This window comes from Falco cherrug, chromosome 1 (assembly GCF_023634085.1).
Source record: "Falco cherrug isolate bFalChe1 chromosome 1, bFalChe1.pri, whole genome shotgun sequence".
Classification (NCBI taxonomy): domain Eukaryota; kingdom Metazoa; phylum Chordata; class Aves; order Falconiformes; family Falconidae; genus Falco; species Falco cherrug.
Window position 1 is genome coordinate 66,602,913 of NC_073697.1, and position 16,186 is coordinate 66,619,098.

A 16,186-nucleotide genomic window follows, 5' to 3' on the forward strand; every position below is an offset into this window, starting at 1 on the left:
TCTATCATCTAAGACTTTTTAAAACTAGCTGTAAAAATTCTGTACAGTGAAAATCAATTTGCAGCTTTGAACAGACATCCTGCTAGACTACAGGCAAACTATTTACCCTTTTCATTAGAGTGAAATAATTTAAACAATTTAGTTCCCCTTTATGAAGTCAGGCTAAGGTTTTGCAAGTATTACTTTGAGATTATATGGTATTCTAACATCAAACTAAAATAAACAAACATCATTGTGAAGGATGACTGTTCTGAGCGCCGCCATTAATAGAATATCCTACTTTTACAAAAAACTACTAGAATCAAAATATTAAAACTAAATACAAAACCAGATTATTGGCATCAGCCTCTCAGACAATACACTCTTAAGCCCTTCAATTTATTGCCACTCTTCAACAAAGTTACAGATATGCAAAGTTATTGTACAGATAAATGTTTATCAGAAGTTGACAAGCTGCTTTTATAAAAGAATCATCTTTCAATGTTACTGTCCATTGAATACCTAAGAACTGTGTCCATATATCTGGCAAAGTGACCGAAACCAACCCAAACAGCCATCCCCACCCACCAGTTATAAGGCAGCATGCTTCAGCCTGAGACCTTGAGAAATTTAACTACCCTCACCAAAAAGCTTTCATTAACAAAAATCCAAAAAATTAAGCTATTAAAGAAATCTAGTTACAGAATATTTACTATTACAGCACAACAAACTGAGAAGAAAACATTATCAACAACTATTGCAGAAGGTTAAATCATGCCTTATATTCTAACACAAGTGACATATTGAACTTATTCAGTCAACATTCATACAGAACTAAACCCTACAGAACCAAACTTGTACCCAAGTGAAACTGTATCCAACGCTACATTGTGACACTGCCGTAACTAACTTACCTTTTCGCTCTGTTTCCTCTTCCTATTTCTGACACCAGGAGTTGAACAACGAGTTGCACTGGGAGAGCTTTTTGCAAGATTGTCACAACCTATACAGAAAAAACAGTTTGTAAGGGATTCTTGGAATTGTCAAGGTTTCAGTTATTTTTGCTAAGGCTCGTTAAGATCACGTAAATCCAAACATGAAAGAAACCAGCTGCTCAGGGAAAAGATTACCTTTGTAAGACAGCTAAGACAGTTTTAAGTGACTGCAAAGGGGATACTTTTAAAAACTGTGAGAAAGACTTTATTTGTATCCATTTTATCTCTATCTTTAATTTCTATTTATTTGCCACTAAATGTAATACTAGGAAGAAATTAATTTTTTCTTTAACCAGCAAATTAAGCAAAACACCAAATAAAAGCTTACTTTCAAAGCAGTCCTTTATGAATTTCAGTATGCTTTGACCTGGCTGTACATCAACCTTATTTCTAGAAAGAAGAGAAAAAAAAAATATTTTCAGTCAAAAATACAAAATGTTCCTATCCCAGCAATACAAAAGTAGTGAAGTTCTTACTACTTAATATTTTAATTATTATTTCCACTAGTCCCAACTTTAATAGATTTTCCCTACCGCTTCCTTGCACAGCTGTCTGCAAAGGAACTTGTCTAAATAAGGATTTCAGGAGAAAAAGTCCTGCTGCCACAGACTATGATGGGAATTAAAAGAAAACTACCGCAACAGCACTCAGGTAAAAGGCCTTTGGGATGATGAGAGATTCTTGTGTGAAATAAATTTTTAAAAAAATCAGTCCTCAAGTAGTGTTGCTGGATCAAGCAGTGATCCAGTCTCAGCAAACCCAGATATGAAATGTGTAGGCTGCACATCTATCCCATCATGCGAGTCACTCTCTGCTTCTCTTTCTACCACTTACCCACAGTTATCCTGTACTTGTACAGAAGTTTCAGCACCAAGAATTGGCTTGAGGTAAGTCATACGCAAGCGAACAGGTCAGCTGCTTGGATTACTATTTCAAACCTCCCCAGCAAAACTGAAAATGGCAGAAGTGATCCACAAGCCAGACCACGCTGAGCAAAACCAAAATGACAAGAAAAAAGCCATGGAGCATTTCTCTCATAATGATTATTACATGCCTTTAAAAACAGGTAATTTGGTAGATTTGGTAAGCTCATGAAAGGCGTATCTAAAAATGGATTCCAGTAACAGAAAGCTCACAGACTTCTGACATGACTTTAAAGAAAGTAAATACTCAAACTCATATCTAACATTTACCAGCGAGAGCCAAATAAGCTAGAACTCTGTGTGGGCTTCATTTCTCTACCTCTTGAAAGGCAAAACGCTTGCACAGACTACTGCTTCCATGCTCAGGCAGCCTAGCCTGCTGCTTCAGCAGAGGAATATAAAGGAAATGCTTGGTGCTTTGTCCCCCAGCATAATTTGCTCCTCCCACCACTAAGAAATACAAGAAATCTGGGAAACATCATAGGATCAGTTTGATAAAATACATCAAATAGTTTTCACATTAAGCTCTCAGACAAAATCAAAATAAGTCTTCCAAACAGTTGTATCTAGGAATAAAAATTTAAATGTAAATTACCCTCCTCCATGGCAGAATCTTGCTCTGTAGTCTTTCTTAAAATTATTCTGTGAAGAAATAAAAATCAATTTTTATTAAGCATGGTGACACTTGACAGAAAAACAAACCAGCGACTGACCTGTTTCCCATGTAAACGAGTCTCAAGGATTCCTGATCCATCTGAAACTAGCAGAATTTACTGCAGCCCTACTTTTCTTAGAATGCCATAGTAGCTACAACCCCTGTAACTACTGCCAGAAATTCAGCTGTCCTCAAGAACCATCAAGCATCTGTTGTGTTTAAGTCAGAGAGACTCACAGGAGACTTACATGACAGAAATCACTGAGAATCTAAGGATTTGGTTAACACTATGACAACTACAGAAATAATCTTGTAAGTGAGGAAAAGGAATGAACTACTAAAAAGCAAGCTAGCACATAGCCTTACAACATATCCACTGCTCTGTGAGAAGTGCTCACATGGAGATTCTTACCCTGTGTTTATCACAGGAAAGACCACGTTGACAGGCAGTGAGAGCACATCAGCTGTTCCATGGCAGAACTAAAGTTTCTACTAATTCTCAGCACTTCTTCATGTACTTAAACCCTGAGTTTAAAGTTATTTGAGTAGTACACATGACTCCAGTCATCCACTACTGCAACTAAAGTAACCATTCAAATGACAGGTGCTACTTTTTACGCCAACAAATGAAGTAAAGCCTACTGAGCTGGAAACAGGCAGACTGTAGAAGATAAAAACAGGACAGAAGGGTAAGTCAAGAAAAACTGAAGAGCTGGATGCAGGTTTTCACCAGCATGACAACAAAACATCTCAAAAAAATTCTAAACATTTAGCTGAAAAACAGCTATGACTGGTTGTTCATTTGTGTAAACTGGAACAGAGCACATATGCCATCTGGAGATTACCTAGTCCTAATACAACAGAATTCAGCACATTTTTCCTAAGTTTGCCACAATGACATTCATAGAATCAGAGAATCGTTTCGGTTGGGAAAGACCTTTGGGATCATCAAGTCCAACCATTAACCCAGAACCACCAAGTCCACCACTAAGCCTTGTCCCTAAGCACCACATCTAGATGTTTTTTAAACACCTCCAGGGACGGTGACCCAACCACCTCCCTGGACAGCCTGGTCCAGTGCTTGACCATCCTTTCTGTGAAGAAGTTTTTCCTAAAATCCAGTCTAAACCTCCACTAGTGCAACCTGAGGCTATTTCCTCTTGTCCTATTGTTTGTTACTTGGGAGAAGAGACTCACCCCCACCTGCCTACAGCCTCTTTTCAAGGTAGTTGCAAAGAATGATAAGATCCTCCCTGAGTCTCTTCCAGACTAAACAGCTCCAGTTCCCTCAGCCACCCTTCGCAGGACTTGCTCTATAGACCCTTCACCAGCTTTTGTCGCCAGTCTCTGGACACGCTGCAGCACCTCAGTGTCCGTCCTGCAGCGAGCGGCCCGACATTGAACGCGGGATTTGAGGTGCAGCCTCACCGGTGCTGGGTACAGGGGGACAATCACTTCCCTTGTCCTGCTGGCCACACTATACCCAGTACAAGCCAGGATGCTGTTGGCCTTCTTGGCCACCCGGGCACACTGCTGGCTCAGGTTCAGCCGGCTGTCCACCAATAACCCTGAGGCCCTTTTCCACTAGGAAAAGTACTTTGCACTTCTTCGTGATTCCTCTTTGGAAATTACTTCTAGTAACAAAAATAACTAAAATACACATGAAGATCTATTCCACCGCAAATTTTTTTTTTCCACCGCAAATCTGATTAAACGACTAACCAGAAGTCATCACTTCATAAACAGTGCAGAACCATATTCCACAGCAAATCGGTCACTTGGGCTTACACTCCTTCCCCCTGCGGCAGAGTGCAGTATAACCAACTGGCAAGCAACCTTCCACATAAGAAAATGAAAAATTCCTGTAACGGGTCCAAAAGAGCTTTTAAGAGTTTATTTCTTGTTACGTTCACACCTCACTATACATAAACGGCTTTTAAAACTGGAGCTCCCCGCGCGCCTCTGGCAGAGGGCGGCGGGAGGAGGATGGGTCCGTCCCCAGCCCGCCCGGCCAGTCACCCACCGGTTGCTTCGAGGGTAACGCGCGGGGAGCTCCGGACACCAGCGCCAGGCGCGGCTGCAGGCGGCTCGGACAGACAAGCCCACACAGCGGACGGGTTTCTGCCACCAGCCGGGGCCAGGAGGCAGCACCGAGAACGACAGCGGGCCCGCTTTCCCCGGGGGAAGGCGCGGGACGCCCAGCCCGCACGGAAGGACGGCCTCGCCCGCCCGCCCGCCCGGAACGCGGCCAGGAGAGGTCCCCGCCACGGCTGGTCGGAAGGGAACGGCCGCTGCCGCCAGCCCCCGTCCACGCTCTCTCACCAGGGCGTCCGCCATCCCAGGCCGCCGGGACGAGCACTAAGCCTGCCGAGCCGAGCCGAGCCGAGCCGGCGCGCCCACGCCCCCGCCACCTTCCGGCGTCGACCGTCTTCCTGCCGCGCGAGGGCCACGCCCCCTCCCGCCCACCCCATTGGTCGGCGGCCGGCGCGCGCGCCCAGATCCTCGCGGGCCGTTGTGGCGCCTGCGCAGTAGCCGGCGCCCCCGCCCCGCCGCGGTGCTCCCGGGCTGAGCGGGCGGGCGGCGGTGCACAGCCCTACTCCCCGCCCGGGAAACGGCAGTTCGCGGCGTCAGGTTCCTGAACGCTGCAAGGCATCTCCAGCCGCCGCTGGGCGTTGCAATTTTTTCTTTTGAAACATTAGTGAAGAACTCAACAACGAGCAAAAACAACCGCTGGAGAACATAACGCTGCAGCAGCCGCAGTGCCTTACAGTACCTGCAAAAGTCAGACCCGATACAATTTTAATGCTGCTTTTTATCACACACCGGCAAGCGCGGAACAAAGTGCTGGCTCAGCTTCGCCGGCCTTGCCGGGGCGAAGGTGCAGGCACCCACGTTTGTCAGCTCTCCTGCAGCGTTCAGCAGCTAAGTCGAATTCTGCCATTTAAATGCAATCAACAGAGAACATGTACAAAAAAATCTGCAAAAATCTGAGGACATGTACCTATTCCCAGCCATGTTTAGCGATGACGTAGAGAACTTTCATATGTTAAGGCTGAACCCCTCTTCTGCTAGCATTGCTAGCAGCTGTCTGATCCACCACAGATCACCTTACCAGCTCCTTGCGTGCTCATTACCCACACAAGCACAGCTGTGGAACAGAAAAAGCCATGAAGACATTCAAGAACAACTTCCCCCCCCCTCCTTTTTTTTTTTTTTTTTTAATAATCTTTGCTTTGCATTTAGTACCAACCAGCATCAAAACACCAAGTTGGGTCATCCCTATTTTTTCTTTGCTTTGCATTTAGTACCAACCAGCATCAAAACACCAAGTTGGGTCATCCCTATTTTTTCTGACCGCTAAGGGGAAGGCCAGAAACTTGAGTTAAACATCGTGGTTCTGTGAAATTGATGGAAATTTCACCCCTTATTTCATTAGGACCAACATTTTGGTTCCTGAACTACCATCTCCCCTCACAATTTCTTTAAAGGCTTTGGTATATTAGTTCTTTCACAATTAAGAGTCTTCTTCCTACATGCTTGTTGCAAAGCTGATTCATCCTTGCCAGTTATAAGCAACGACAGATAGATTGCTTTCCAATGTTACTTTTAATGTCCTGTAATCCCCCTAGCCATTCGCTAAAGAAAAGTTCAACTCTGATAGTCTCAAAATTAATCCACATTCCCAAGGAAGAATTTCAGCACTATTTCAGAGGCAGCTGAGAGCAGGCTCCCCGCTGGCAGCAGCCCATGAGAAGCTGGGTGTTGTAAGCCATAAACCCCAGCTTTTCTGCCATGACCTCCAGGTGACCCATCACAGTAATGATGCACTTTTGCACCAGCATGCTCATCCATTGAATGCCTCCTCTGGAGTAAACCCGAGAAGCACGCTCTAAAGGCAAAGATCCTTGGAATCCCTTTGGTTTTGTTTCCCCCATGATCATACACCAAGCAAAAGGTCAGTGGTGTGCACTGACCTAAAAGCAAGTACAGAGACTTCCTCTTCGAGGTGCTGCTTTTCCCCACCTCTCACCAGGCGAGTTCTCTGGCTGAGGCTGGTACAGAGCAGACCGAGAACAACGGGAGCAGAGGCGAAAAAAGAGCACAGCAACAGAGGATATCCAGAAATCCTGCTGAGATACCCAAAGGATGCTGAGAAGCATTAGGGAACAGCCCAAGGAAACTCCTCAGCCAGCCCCTCGGCAAATCTTCCAGGAGAGGCAGAGGATCACTGGTCTGCCTCTGTACTTCCAAGGCTACCTGTCTGTCAGGCACTCAAGATGCCAGGTAAGTCACGCAGTCTCGGGAAGTGGATGTGTTGAAATATTTCTTCAAAACTGTATTTATTGCTGGGAGCTACAGGTCGGAGGAGGGGGGGAGGTGGTGGTGTGGGAATGTTTCTCCGCACTGGCTGACACAAGTGGTTGCACTGAAATCATGCTATCTAGTTATGTCTGTTCATATTACACGGGGGAAGTAAAATAAATTATGTAAGGTGACCATCCATATTTCCAGGATCCCATTATAATTTACTATTACCTACTGAAACATGGATTGAATTTGACTGATTTCATTGCTACCACATGGTGAAAAGCTAATGCAACATTTTTAATACCCAGAGCAAAGTTTGACATCGTTATATTGCTCTGATGTATCCTTTATTTGCTGCAGAACAGTATCTATCCTGAAGATAGATACTTAGGTACCTGCCACCTGAAGTGTATGTGAGATTCTCTACATTTTTTTGTAGTAAGGGCTGATGATTTAACGTATGTGGATGACCTGGAAAAAATAAGATTTTTTTGATTGAAGATAACTATTTAAGATGCAAATCCGTAACATACACAAGCATGTAGGTGTTTACAACAGCATGTACATTCAGAGCATGTCCCTGATCAAACACTGAAAAAGTGTAATCAACTTGATGACAACGGTCTCTGTACTTAAGAGTTACAAAGTCATTTTTACCCTACCTACACTCACATCTCTGTAGGTGCAGAAGCACGGAGCAGAGAAAATGAGTCACGCAGTTCTAAAGGTACATATAATCAAACGACAAAAATAGCGTGGTGGTTCACAGAGGTGCAACTATGTATCACAGAAAACAGGAAATCCCAAGAAACAAAAAACAGACTAATAATCTTACTATTAATTCTTCTGCAGCACTAGAAATTATTCAACACATGGCTTTTCTGTAACTAGCAGAACACCTGCAAGTTTAATAAAGCTCCCTCTTACATTCCTTTACTAATATCCTTTTATGTAAAACCTTTTTTCCCCCCTGAACAATCCCTCCTTCTGAAATGCAGTAACTACCATACTGGAATAACAAAAACTAACAGGGCTGAGCAGTAATATGCAGCTGATCTGAAGAGACTTACGTGGGACTGATGAGGTGTATTATCACTTTTGACAGACCAGCTGGCCCAAGAGAAAAACCTATTCATGGCTTTGAAAACATAAAAAGTGCTCCTGGGCAACTACTCTTACTACATTTCCATAGAGCAGAAAGCCCACTTCAAAAGGTGCAGTTAAAAAATTTCCCATGACATCCAAGCCCCATACCACAGCAAGCATTCGCAACCCTCATTAACTTATCGGTGACAGGTGGTTTGATGAGGACATTTACCTCAACACAACGCTGCAGTGCTCAGAGGTTAGGGACAGAGGCTGAACGCTATAGAGGTTTTACACTAGTAATTTGACAGAAACCACCAGAAAGAAGAGTTAGGAGGAGCTAGCAGGGTAAAGAGCAAGGATCACCTGCAGGATACTCTAGGGAATGTTGTTCACCCTAATTTGTATGACTTATCAGACTATACAAGTTCTTTTCTTTTCTCAGTTTTTGTGTCTTTTAAACCCTGCCTCAAAAAAAAAAAAAAAAAAAAAAAAAGCCACCCCAAAAGCAAACAATGAACATGCTGAAAACTAGATCAGTTGCTGGTTTACAGAAGTTGCCTTCCTGTCACATAACAGCTGTAGTTTTCAGGTTATCAAGGGCACATGACAACAGAAAAACCTTTCCCATCACTCTGGCATGACTGCATTAGGGAACAGTTAGAAGTCTCAAACATATTTACCTTGGCACGCCGTTGGTTTACAAACGCAACTACACATAATTTAAAGAACGCAGAATACCACTTCAAATGCAAGAAGTCCAGTTAATAGGTCAGACTACCGTCAAGTTCCATGATCATCTCCCTATAGCAAGTAAACTGCCAGGATCAAAATTCATTGCCAATAGGCACTTCAAGAGAACGGCATTCAGAAGATCAGTCTTTACACATGTTCATCTCACACTATTTTCCACTAGTATGATTTTCAAGGAGACCAAGATTTCAAAGTGGCATTTAAAATACATTTTCCTTCCATTACGTATCCCCTTTAAATTGTTTGACGAATTGGCAAATGTGTAAAACATTTAAATAAGTAAATTTTTCTAGTTCCATGCCCAATTAGGACACCAGAAAACAAAGTCTAGAGCCTATATATTTTTCTACCTGTAAAGAATTGTTTACTGAACTTTTTTTTTGCATATACTGCCTGCAAAATAAATACTTGCTCTTTAATGATCTTTAAAACACTGAAAACTAACATATGATGATAGTTTTTTTCTTAGCAGTTCTTTCACTTTCAGAATCTTGAGTGAAGCGAAAAGATCATCTTCACAGACTAACACTTCCTCCTTTCCAACAGGAATTTAGAATGTATTGGACAGAACTCAGAGGAACCATGCTCTTCTTTTATGATGATAAGAAAGCCCCAACAGTGAGTAATGTGCTATCTTTATAACTACACATCTGATTAACTGCATCAGTTATTTACATCAGGTAATCCTTATGTAGTCTCGACACCTCTCAGCACCCTTTCCTCTCTCATCTGTACAGCCCAAACAAATAGTACTGAACATTGTAACAAAGTCTGAGATTAAAAAAAGACAGAATAAAACAAGCCATAGCATATTAATTTGCCTCATAAAAACAAAAAAGGAGTATTTTTTGGCACCTGAGCTCGAAATGTATCCACATTGCTCCATAATTCAGTGAGTGGTCTTCCCTCAGCTGTGCACAAGGGTAAAATTATTGTGTGTAACACAACTTTCCTTTATGCAGCTGAGGAAAAAGTGCTTCATATTATTATGGTGTACTCTGGTTGAGGGTTTAGTCGGAATCACAAAGCAATTACTCAGGGAGGTCTCATGGAATTAATCTATTTGTGATTATGAAGATGAGAAAAATCCAGAAGGTACATTGTTGGTGAGAAGAGTTTTTGTAAGCAGAAGCAAAGGACTGAGCTTTGGCACATTTGTCAGTTAAACTTAACCCAAGTTCTAGCAAAAAAAAAAAAGTTTCAATATATTTTCTTCTAAACAAATTCCTTTGGAGAGCTGCTAGATTTTTTGTTGAAAATTACAGCTTGTGCTGTTTCTCTTTTCCCCCCTCCTTAGTACTCACAGAAATTAGATATATCAGCTTTGATCTCGGCAACCAACGTTTCTCCAGATGAAAACGGCTCTGCACAGTTCATCCTGATGCTGTCAAATGGGGAACTAGAACTGAAGGTAAAAAGAGGAAAGCTGTGATTTGTAAGCCACTCAGTACTCTACTCCGTCTCCCACAGCCGTTCAGAGCTCCATTTTGGTGTGACAGTAAGAGCTGCCTTCCTGACCCTAAGCGTGCAGCCTGCAGCCAGGCAGCACCAAAAGGCAGTCATAGAGGGAGGCAGGGCAGAAGAACCCAACACCAGGGAAACCCCTCCTCGAGGCATTAGAACATTTTCTCAGGAGTATCTGAGAATATGAAATTAGGAAAGAACTGAACGAGAAAATATACAAGAGAAACCAGGAAGTATGACACTGACAGGCCCATGTCACCTGTAAAACCAAGGGGATAAAAAACTGACCAGCCCACCATGCAGAAGCCGTACAGGCTGTAGTGCTCAGGGACTGGCTAGGTTTTCTACTCAAGACTCACCTGTCTCCTCAGCATAACCTTCTCCTTTATGATCTAAAACGAAAAGATCCCACAGAGTATATGATCTTTTACCTTCACACCTCCGCCCTCTCCCTCTAATTGGACGTGGAGCACTGGGGAAGTGCAGGGTTTCGGGGTGTGATGTAGCTTGGCAGGGAGCTCATTTCCAGGCATGGTACTTCTAAAAGGGTGAGAGTTATTTGAGGCTTCCACATGACATACCACGCTTTTTCTTTTTCTTTCTTTCTTTTTTTTTTTTTTGATCGTAGTTGTTCTTACAGTGCCATTTTCTGTTTTCTCAGGCTAATGACTGTGAACATGGAAAAGAATGGAAGGGTTTTATTCTCACTGTAACAAGGGTATGGAGGAGTTTTATATCTTACTTCATGGCAGAAGTTTCTATAAGGAGGTTTTGTCCTCGTGCATGCCAGAAGTTGGCTTCCACAGGCACAAAGCCTCACTTTGAGGGTGCTCGCACACACTGAACTGTTGAAGGGGTTTGGGTGTTTTTTTGCCTAGGAGAGAAAAATTCAGGCTGATTTAATCCCAGCTTATCTGCAATACACACTCTGTCATATCATCTAGTCAGACACAGTTCTTAAGGAAGGAAAAGACTTCTAGCACAAGTCCATCCCCTGCAGCTATGAAAAAGGGAGCCTGCTCTGAGAGAGACAACTCTCTAGGTCTTTATCATGGGATAAAGACATAACCGAAGAAGTGGCCAAACTGCACACCTGAGAGATTCTCTCAGATCTTTATTTTATTCTACTACTCTTCTTAGTTAAATGCACTTTGGAAATAGCAAGACCCTCTTTGATAATGACCAGTGGAAAAATAAATGGTTTGTTCAAAAATGACTTTACGTTGGCCTAGCTGAATCACTTAAAAAGCTAAGGATGACTGAAATAAGTTAAATTACATTTACACAGCCTTTGGTAGTAGCAAATGTAAAATAATCATTGTGGATTGTTACATCATTCTCACTTCTGTCAATGCACACTTCTAAATCAGCACCGTGGATATCCTTATTTCACTACTCTAAGAAAAACATGTGCAGCATTTTATTCAAAGCAGAGGCGCATCCAAACCTTCCACATTATCACAGCTGCTTAAACCAAGCAGGAAAGAAACGTTTCTGCACAGCAGCTGCACTCAGAAATCAGCTATGATGTGCACACAGAAACAATTGCTCACAATGTTTGTCCACTCTTTCATTTTCTTTTCAATTGCACTGTTTGTTTTCAGCTGTCAGTTCCACCAGATGAGTCATTACTACCTGGGCAACTTGGAAGAATGCATGAAGTGCTACAGAAGGAAAAGAAAAGAAGGATTATGCTTAACAACTGTCCCAGCACATCCTCGAACAGAAAAAGCCCTCCCAGCTGTTCACTGACCACTATACCAGCGTAAGTTCTCACTGAACTATGCAAATGCCAACCTGACTAAAGAGTCTTCCCTTCCTCTTTCAAAGTATTATTTCCATGCAGATGTTCAAAATTCAGCTGTTGTACAAGGGTTGTATAATATTTAAGGAACAAAAGCTACCTTAAGGCCTTTATAGATATTTCCTAAGAGAAAAATTACTCCTGCAGCTTTCCAACAATGCCTTTTATTTTTAAAAGGCTGAGTGCAGCATATTGCTATGGTTAAAAAAATCTTTTTGGAAAGCCACAAGTTGGGCTGCCCTTCTGAGAAAATACTGACTACCATGATGAAATCCAGGGTAAGTCCAGGTTACTCCTGCATTTTTTTCCAAGGGTGCAGAAAGTGTCACAGCTGTACGAAAGCTTCACTTTCTCTCCAAGAAGGCCAAGGCACTACTATCCTGAATTATGGTCCTATAGAAGCATAAATCTGCAAGTCCTTCAGATGCCACGCCTCTTGGCAGCTATGGCTACTTACCCTGGGTAAGCCTAGGATTGCGAAGAGGTGCTAGCCTGGTAGACTGTGTCTCTTCACACAGCTCGGAATGATATGGCCATGCCAGCAAAATGCACGTTCATGCTATTTCTCTCTCCCTTCTATGCAGGTGCTTCTATGCAGTATCTCGGCAAGAAGCAATAGAGATGTTAGAAAAGAATCCTTCATGTGGGAATTTGATCCTGCGTCCCAGCAGCGACAGCAAGAACTACGCAATCACTATCCGACGTGAGCTGGAGTAGGTTGATTCCACAATACATTATCCCATTCTTGACTAGTATGCACTGTATTAAAAGCTGAATTCTTAATACCCAGAGTTGACATGTGAAACATTTAGCCTGAAGGCAAGGCATTTTGAAAAAGAAAAAAAAAGAGGCATCAGGGGCAGGCCTGAGACTGATTTCTTGGTTCTCTCCTTCAAAGCCAGTTAGATTAAACAAAAAAGCAATAAAGAACAGCCAGCAAAAGCCCATTTCCTTGAGTAAATGGGCTTCCCCTGTTTGCCATAAAACCCTATTCAGTTTAAGAAATCATCACGCAGAATGAAAAGAGAACAATCTGTACCCCTTTGCCAAATGAACAAGGAAAAATGAGACAAGTATTTTCAAACAGTAGCTTAGTCTGAAAACACACTATACTTCAACTGAATTGCCATGATTTAACTTTTGCAGAGCTTCAGAACAAGAGGTGCCTGAGACACCAGGAATGACATTTGCAATTCTTAGTGTTTCTAATCTAAAATAGGAAAAAAGAAACCCTGCCACACACCATCAATAAGCTCTGGGAATATTACAAAGTACACTGATTGCTCCTGCAAAGGAGTTTATAATTACGATACATCAAGAAGTATTTTAAGCAGCATATCAACTTTAATTTTCTTTCAGGGCGCCACACTTAAAGCACTACAAAGTGATTTCCAAAGGAACAAGTTACTTTGTCGAATTGGAAAGACAGGTAAGCGAGCAATTCCCTTGTTGAAGAATCTTAAGCAGATATAAGAAGTACTACTTTGCAGAAAATTAGAAAAGCTTTAGTAAATTCCTAACTATCACTTGTAAGTCAAAGTAAAGCACGCAGCGAGTTCACCTCTCGTTTGTCTAACCTAAATCTCAAAAAGCAAGTTACCTTTTAAGATCTAGAAAAGTAGGGCACCCTACACACACATCAGTATCTTCTCCCTAACAAAATTAAAGTGAAACCACTCACAAACACCCAAGATTGCTTAATTATTTTTTAAAAAAAATTCAAGCTTCAGTACTAAGTCTGAAAACTCTGAGAAATAAAATTAACTGAATTGAAGTGTAATCAAGGCTGTATGGACCCTGTTATTTGGTTTAAAACTGTTCTCTTCCACTTTTCTTGGACATGCTTAACTCGTGGCCCAAGAAACATCCTATTGGTTTGAAAAAGCACCTGCCGAATGAGCACCAGCGGTCATTGAAGAGCGCAGAAAGTAATCTCTCTTTTGGTTTGTTTACTCACTTGATAGAAGGGAAGGAAGGGTCAAAATGTGACCATAGATTGCAGAGGGCTGCCCTAGACCTCACTGCATCCAAATGCTGGATGTAAATACAGTATCAGTTGTTTGGGAAACTTTGCCTAGCTATCCCAGCCTGCCAGCATGGTTTTGAAAATGTATTCTCAACACATGTAGCATATTTTATTTGATGGGGTTTTTCATTTGGTGTTTTTTTGTTTGCCTTGGGGAACAGGTGACACTGCCAAGCCTTCAGGATGTTGTCAATTACTTTGTGACCCAAACCCAAGGGAACCTGAAGCCATTTGTCATACAGATGCACACTGCAGAGGACCCAGTGTTATGAAAGCAAGCTGGTTGCTGAAGGTGCACACAGGAACGGCCCTGCTAAAAAAAAAAGAAATATAAGGGGCACAAGAAGCAGCACAGGAATTCCACACCATTGGAGATAAACAGAAGGCATTCCCCAAGCTACTCTTTCTGAATTTCTAGAACAGCTCTGTTGGCACTAAACCAAGAATGTGATACAGCTTCTCCCAGGGAAACTTCTGAGATTTGGGGAGGGCAAATAACCCCAATTCCTCTAGATTAAACGTGGAAAAAGAAAAAAAAAAAAGAGGATACATTGCCCCTGCAAAATGCAATGGGGAAATATTATATTGAATATAGCCAGACAGTGTTTGTGCGCTCAATTCTGTCATTGGCTCGCAGTGCAATAAATTCTTTGCATTAAAAACCCCATTTCTTGTCTATTCACTTGTAACAGTATCTGTGCCCTTTGTGACATCCCACAGAGACAGCAGGGATGCCTCACCTCTGCTGGGGCTTTGAGCACTGCCAGAGAGTTGCAATACAGACCAAAAAGCTGAAAATACAAGTCTGGGTAGCTTAAACCGGAGGTTCCTGGTTCTCTGCAAGGTCATGCAACACTTACAGGACCTGGAACTTCCCAAGTAAGGCAGCTGGGGCATTCCCCATGTTATGCAACTGACAAAGGGCATAAATTCAAGCAAATTGAGGTATCTCCTCCCCAGCTGAACATTCCCACCCCTTCTACACACCAGCAGGGATGTTCATCAAACCCTGCCATGAACTACTTCAGGAAACTAACAAAAATAAGTTAGTGCCCCTGTTGGTCAAGCTATCTGAACTACCTTCTCCATGGGCTGGGACAAGCCCCAGTGAGTGCAAAAGGAGGACAAAACTGCACAGCTAGTAAGGAGGGAAGACAGCAGGGCACCAAGAGCCCCGCTGATCATACCAAACAGCTGGGGAACCCCACCAAACCTTAGGCACAGCATCCATTTTCTTGGAAACCGGGGATCTGGCCTTCAAAACAAGCCAGCTAAGTCATCAGCAGTAGGATCCAAATTTAATATTTTTAGCCTCTAAGTTCAGCCAGGCAGCTGGATTGAATTAAGAGTTTATAGGATGGGTACCCACTGCCGAGCTATGCTCCTTCATAGTTAGCGCAGATGACTGTGGCGATGAGAGACTGGACGCTGTTTGATGCAAACAAATGTCAATTTATTGTACAGAAGCACGAGTTTATATATACTTTCAGAAGCTGCGCATTTTAAACAGACTGGTTCTTGAAGCTAAGCATTGCATACTAGGCAATCCCTGATTGGTGGTTAACTACCAGCAATTAACAGCAAGGTGTTACCTCGCCACCCTTGCCGCCATCCATCCCCCACTCCCCTATCCTCTCTCAGCATGACTCATCATGTTAATTGCTGTGTCTATTCACACTCCTTGTCCTCCCAGCGTTCGTGACCTACAAGCTCGAGCACATTCCCCTCAGCTAACCGATTGCCACGCATGGTCCTAATTTCCAGCCCGCTCCTGTAGGTGACTAGCTCCAGAGCCTGACTTATTTCTTTAAAAAAATCCCAACCAATTAAACCACACCTCTTCTCTGACAGTGGTGGAGAAGCATGCACAAAATTCAGCTGGAGACAGCTATGTTCTAGGTACTGAAGCAGCTAGCGCCTTCTCTACACAAACAGAAAGCGCTCTATGTAGAGTTGCTCTTATTTCCGCACCAAGATTGATCGTCATATTCCTTTGGTACCAGCTGGGAATCACAAATTAATTACTACTTGTTTCAAGTATTATGGAAGTCAGTCAAGGCTTGGGAAGGTTATTTTTAAAAGAATGCCCATGTGTTTCCAAATAATAGATTATGTGTGACCATATGAAGGCACACGCACTGTATTTATGAAAGTACAACATAACAGGAGATACTAGCATATCTTTCCATGAAA

General features: G+C 42.6%; 2 protein-coding genes across 4 annotated transcripts in view; one reads left to right on the top strand and one right to left on the bottom strand.

Annotated features, from left to right (window-relative positions):
• CENPC (centromere protein C) overlaps positions 1 to 5,002 on the bottom strand; it is a 33,146-nt gene extending 28,144 nt beyond the window's left edge. For both annotated transcript variants that reach the window (XM_055704980.1, XM_055704974.1), the window contains exons 1-4: positions 4,875 to 5,002; positions 2,493 to 2,539; positions 1,303 to 1,364; positions 894 to 982 (exon numbers count right to left, since the gene is read on the bottom strand). In XM_055704980.1, coding sequence (XP_055560955.1) covers positions 894 to 982; positions 1,303 to 1,364; positions 2,493 to 2,539; positions 4,875 to 4,889 — 213 coding nt within the window. In that variant the 5' untranslated portion in view covers positions 4,890 to 5,002. The remainder of the gene's footprint in view (positions 1 to 893; positions 983 to 1,302; positions 1,365 to 2,492; positions 2,540 to 4,874) is intronic.
• Positions 5,003 to 6,347: 1,345 nt separating this feature from the next.
• On the top strand, positions 6,348 to 14,650 carry STAP1 (signal transducing adaptor family member 1). 2 transcript variants are annotated; one of them, XM_055700963.1, is made up of 9 exons: positions 6,348 to 6,836; positions 9,246 to 9,317; positions 9,997 to 10,110; positions 10,825 to 10,881; positions 11,768 to 11,928; positions 12,280 to 12,429; positions 12,552 to 12,680; positions 13,327 to 13,396; positions 14,155 to 14,650. In XM_055700963.1, exons 1-9 carry the CDS (start codon positions 6,699 to 6,701, stop codon positions 14,263 to 14,265), a joined length of 1,002 nt encoding a protein of 333 aa, XP_055556938.1. In that variant the 5' UTR covers positions 6,348 to 6,698; the 3' UTR covers positions 14,266 to 14,650. The 2 variants fall into 2 exon arrangements, with proteins under 2 accessions (XP_055556938.1, XP_005446052.1); XM_005445995.3 differs by lacking the exon at positions 12,280 to 12,429 and having other exon boundaries at positions 6,547 to 6,836.
• Positions 14,651 to 16,186: the final 1,536 nt, after the last annotated feature.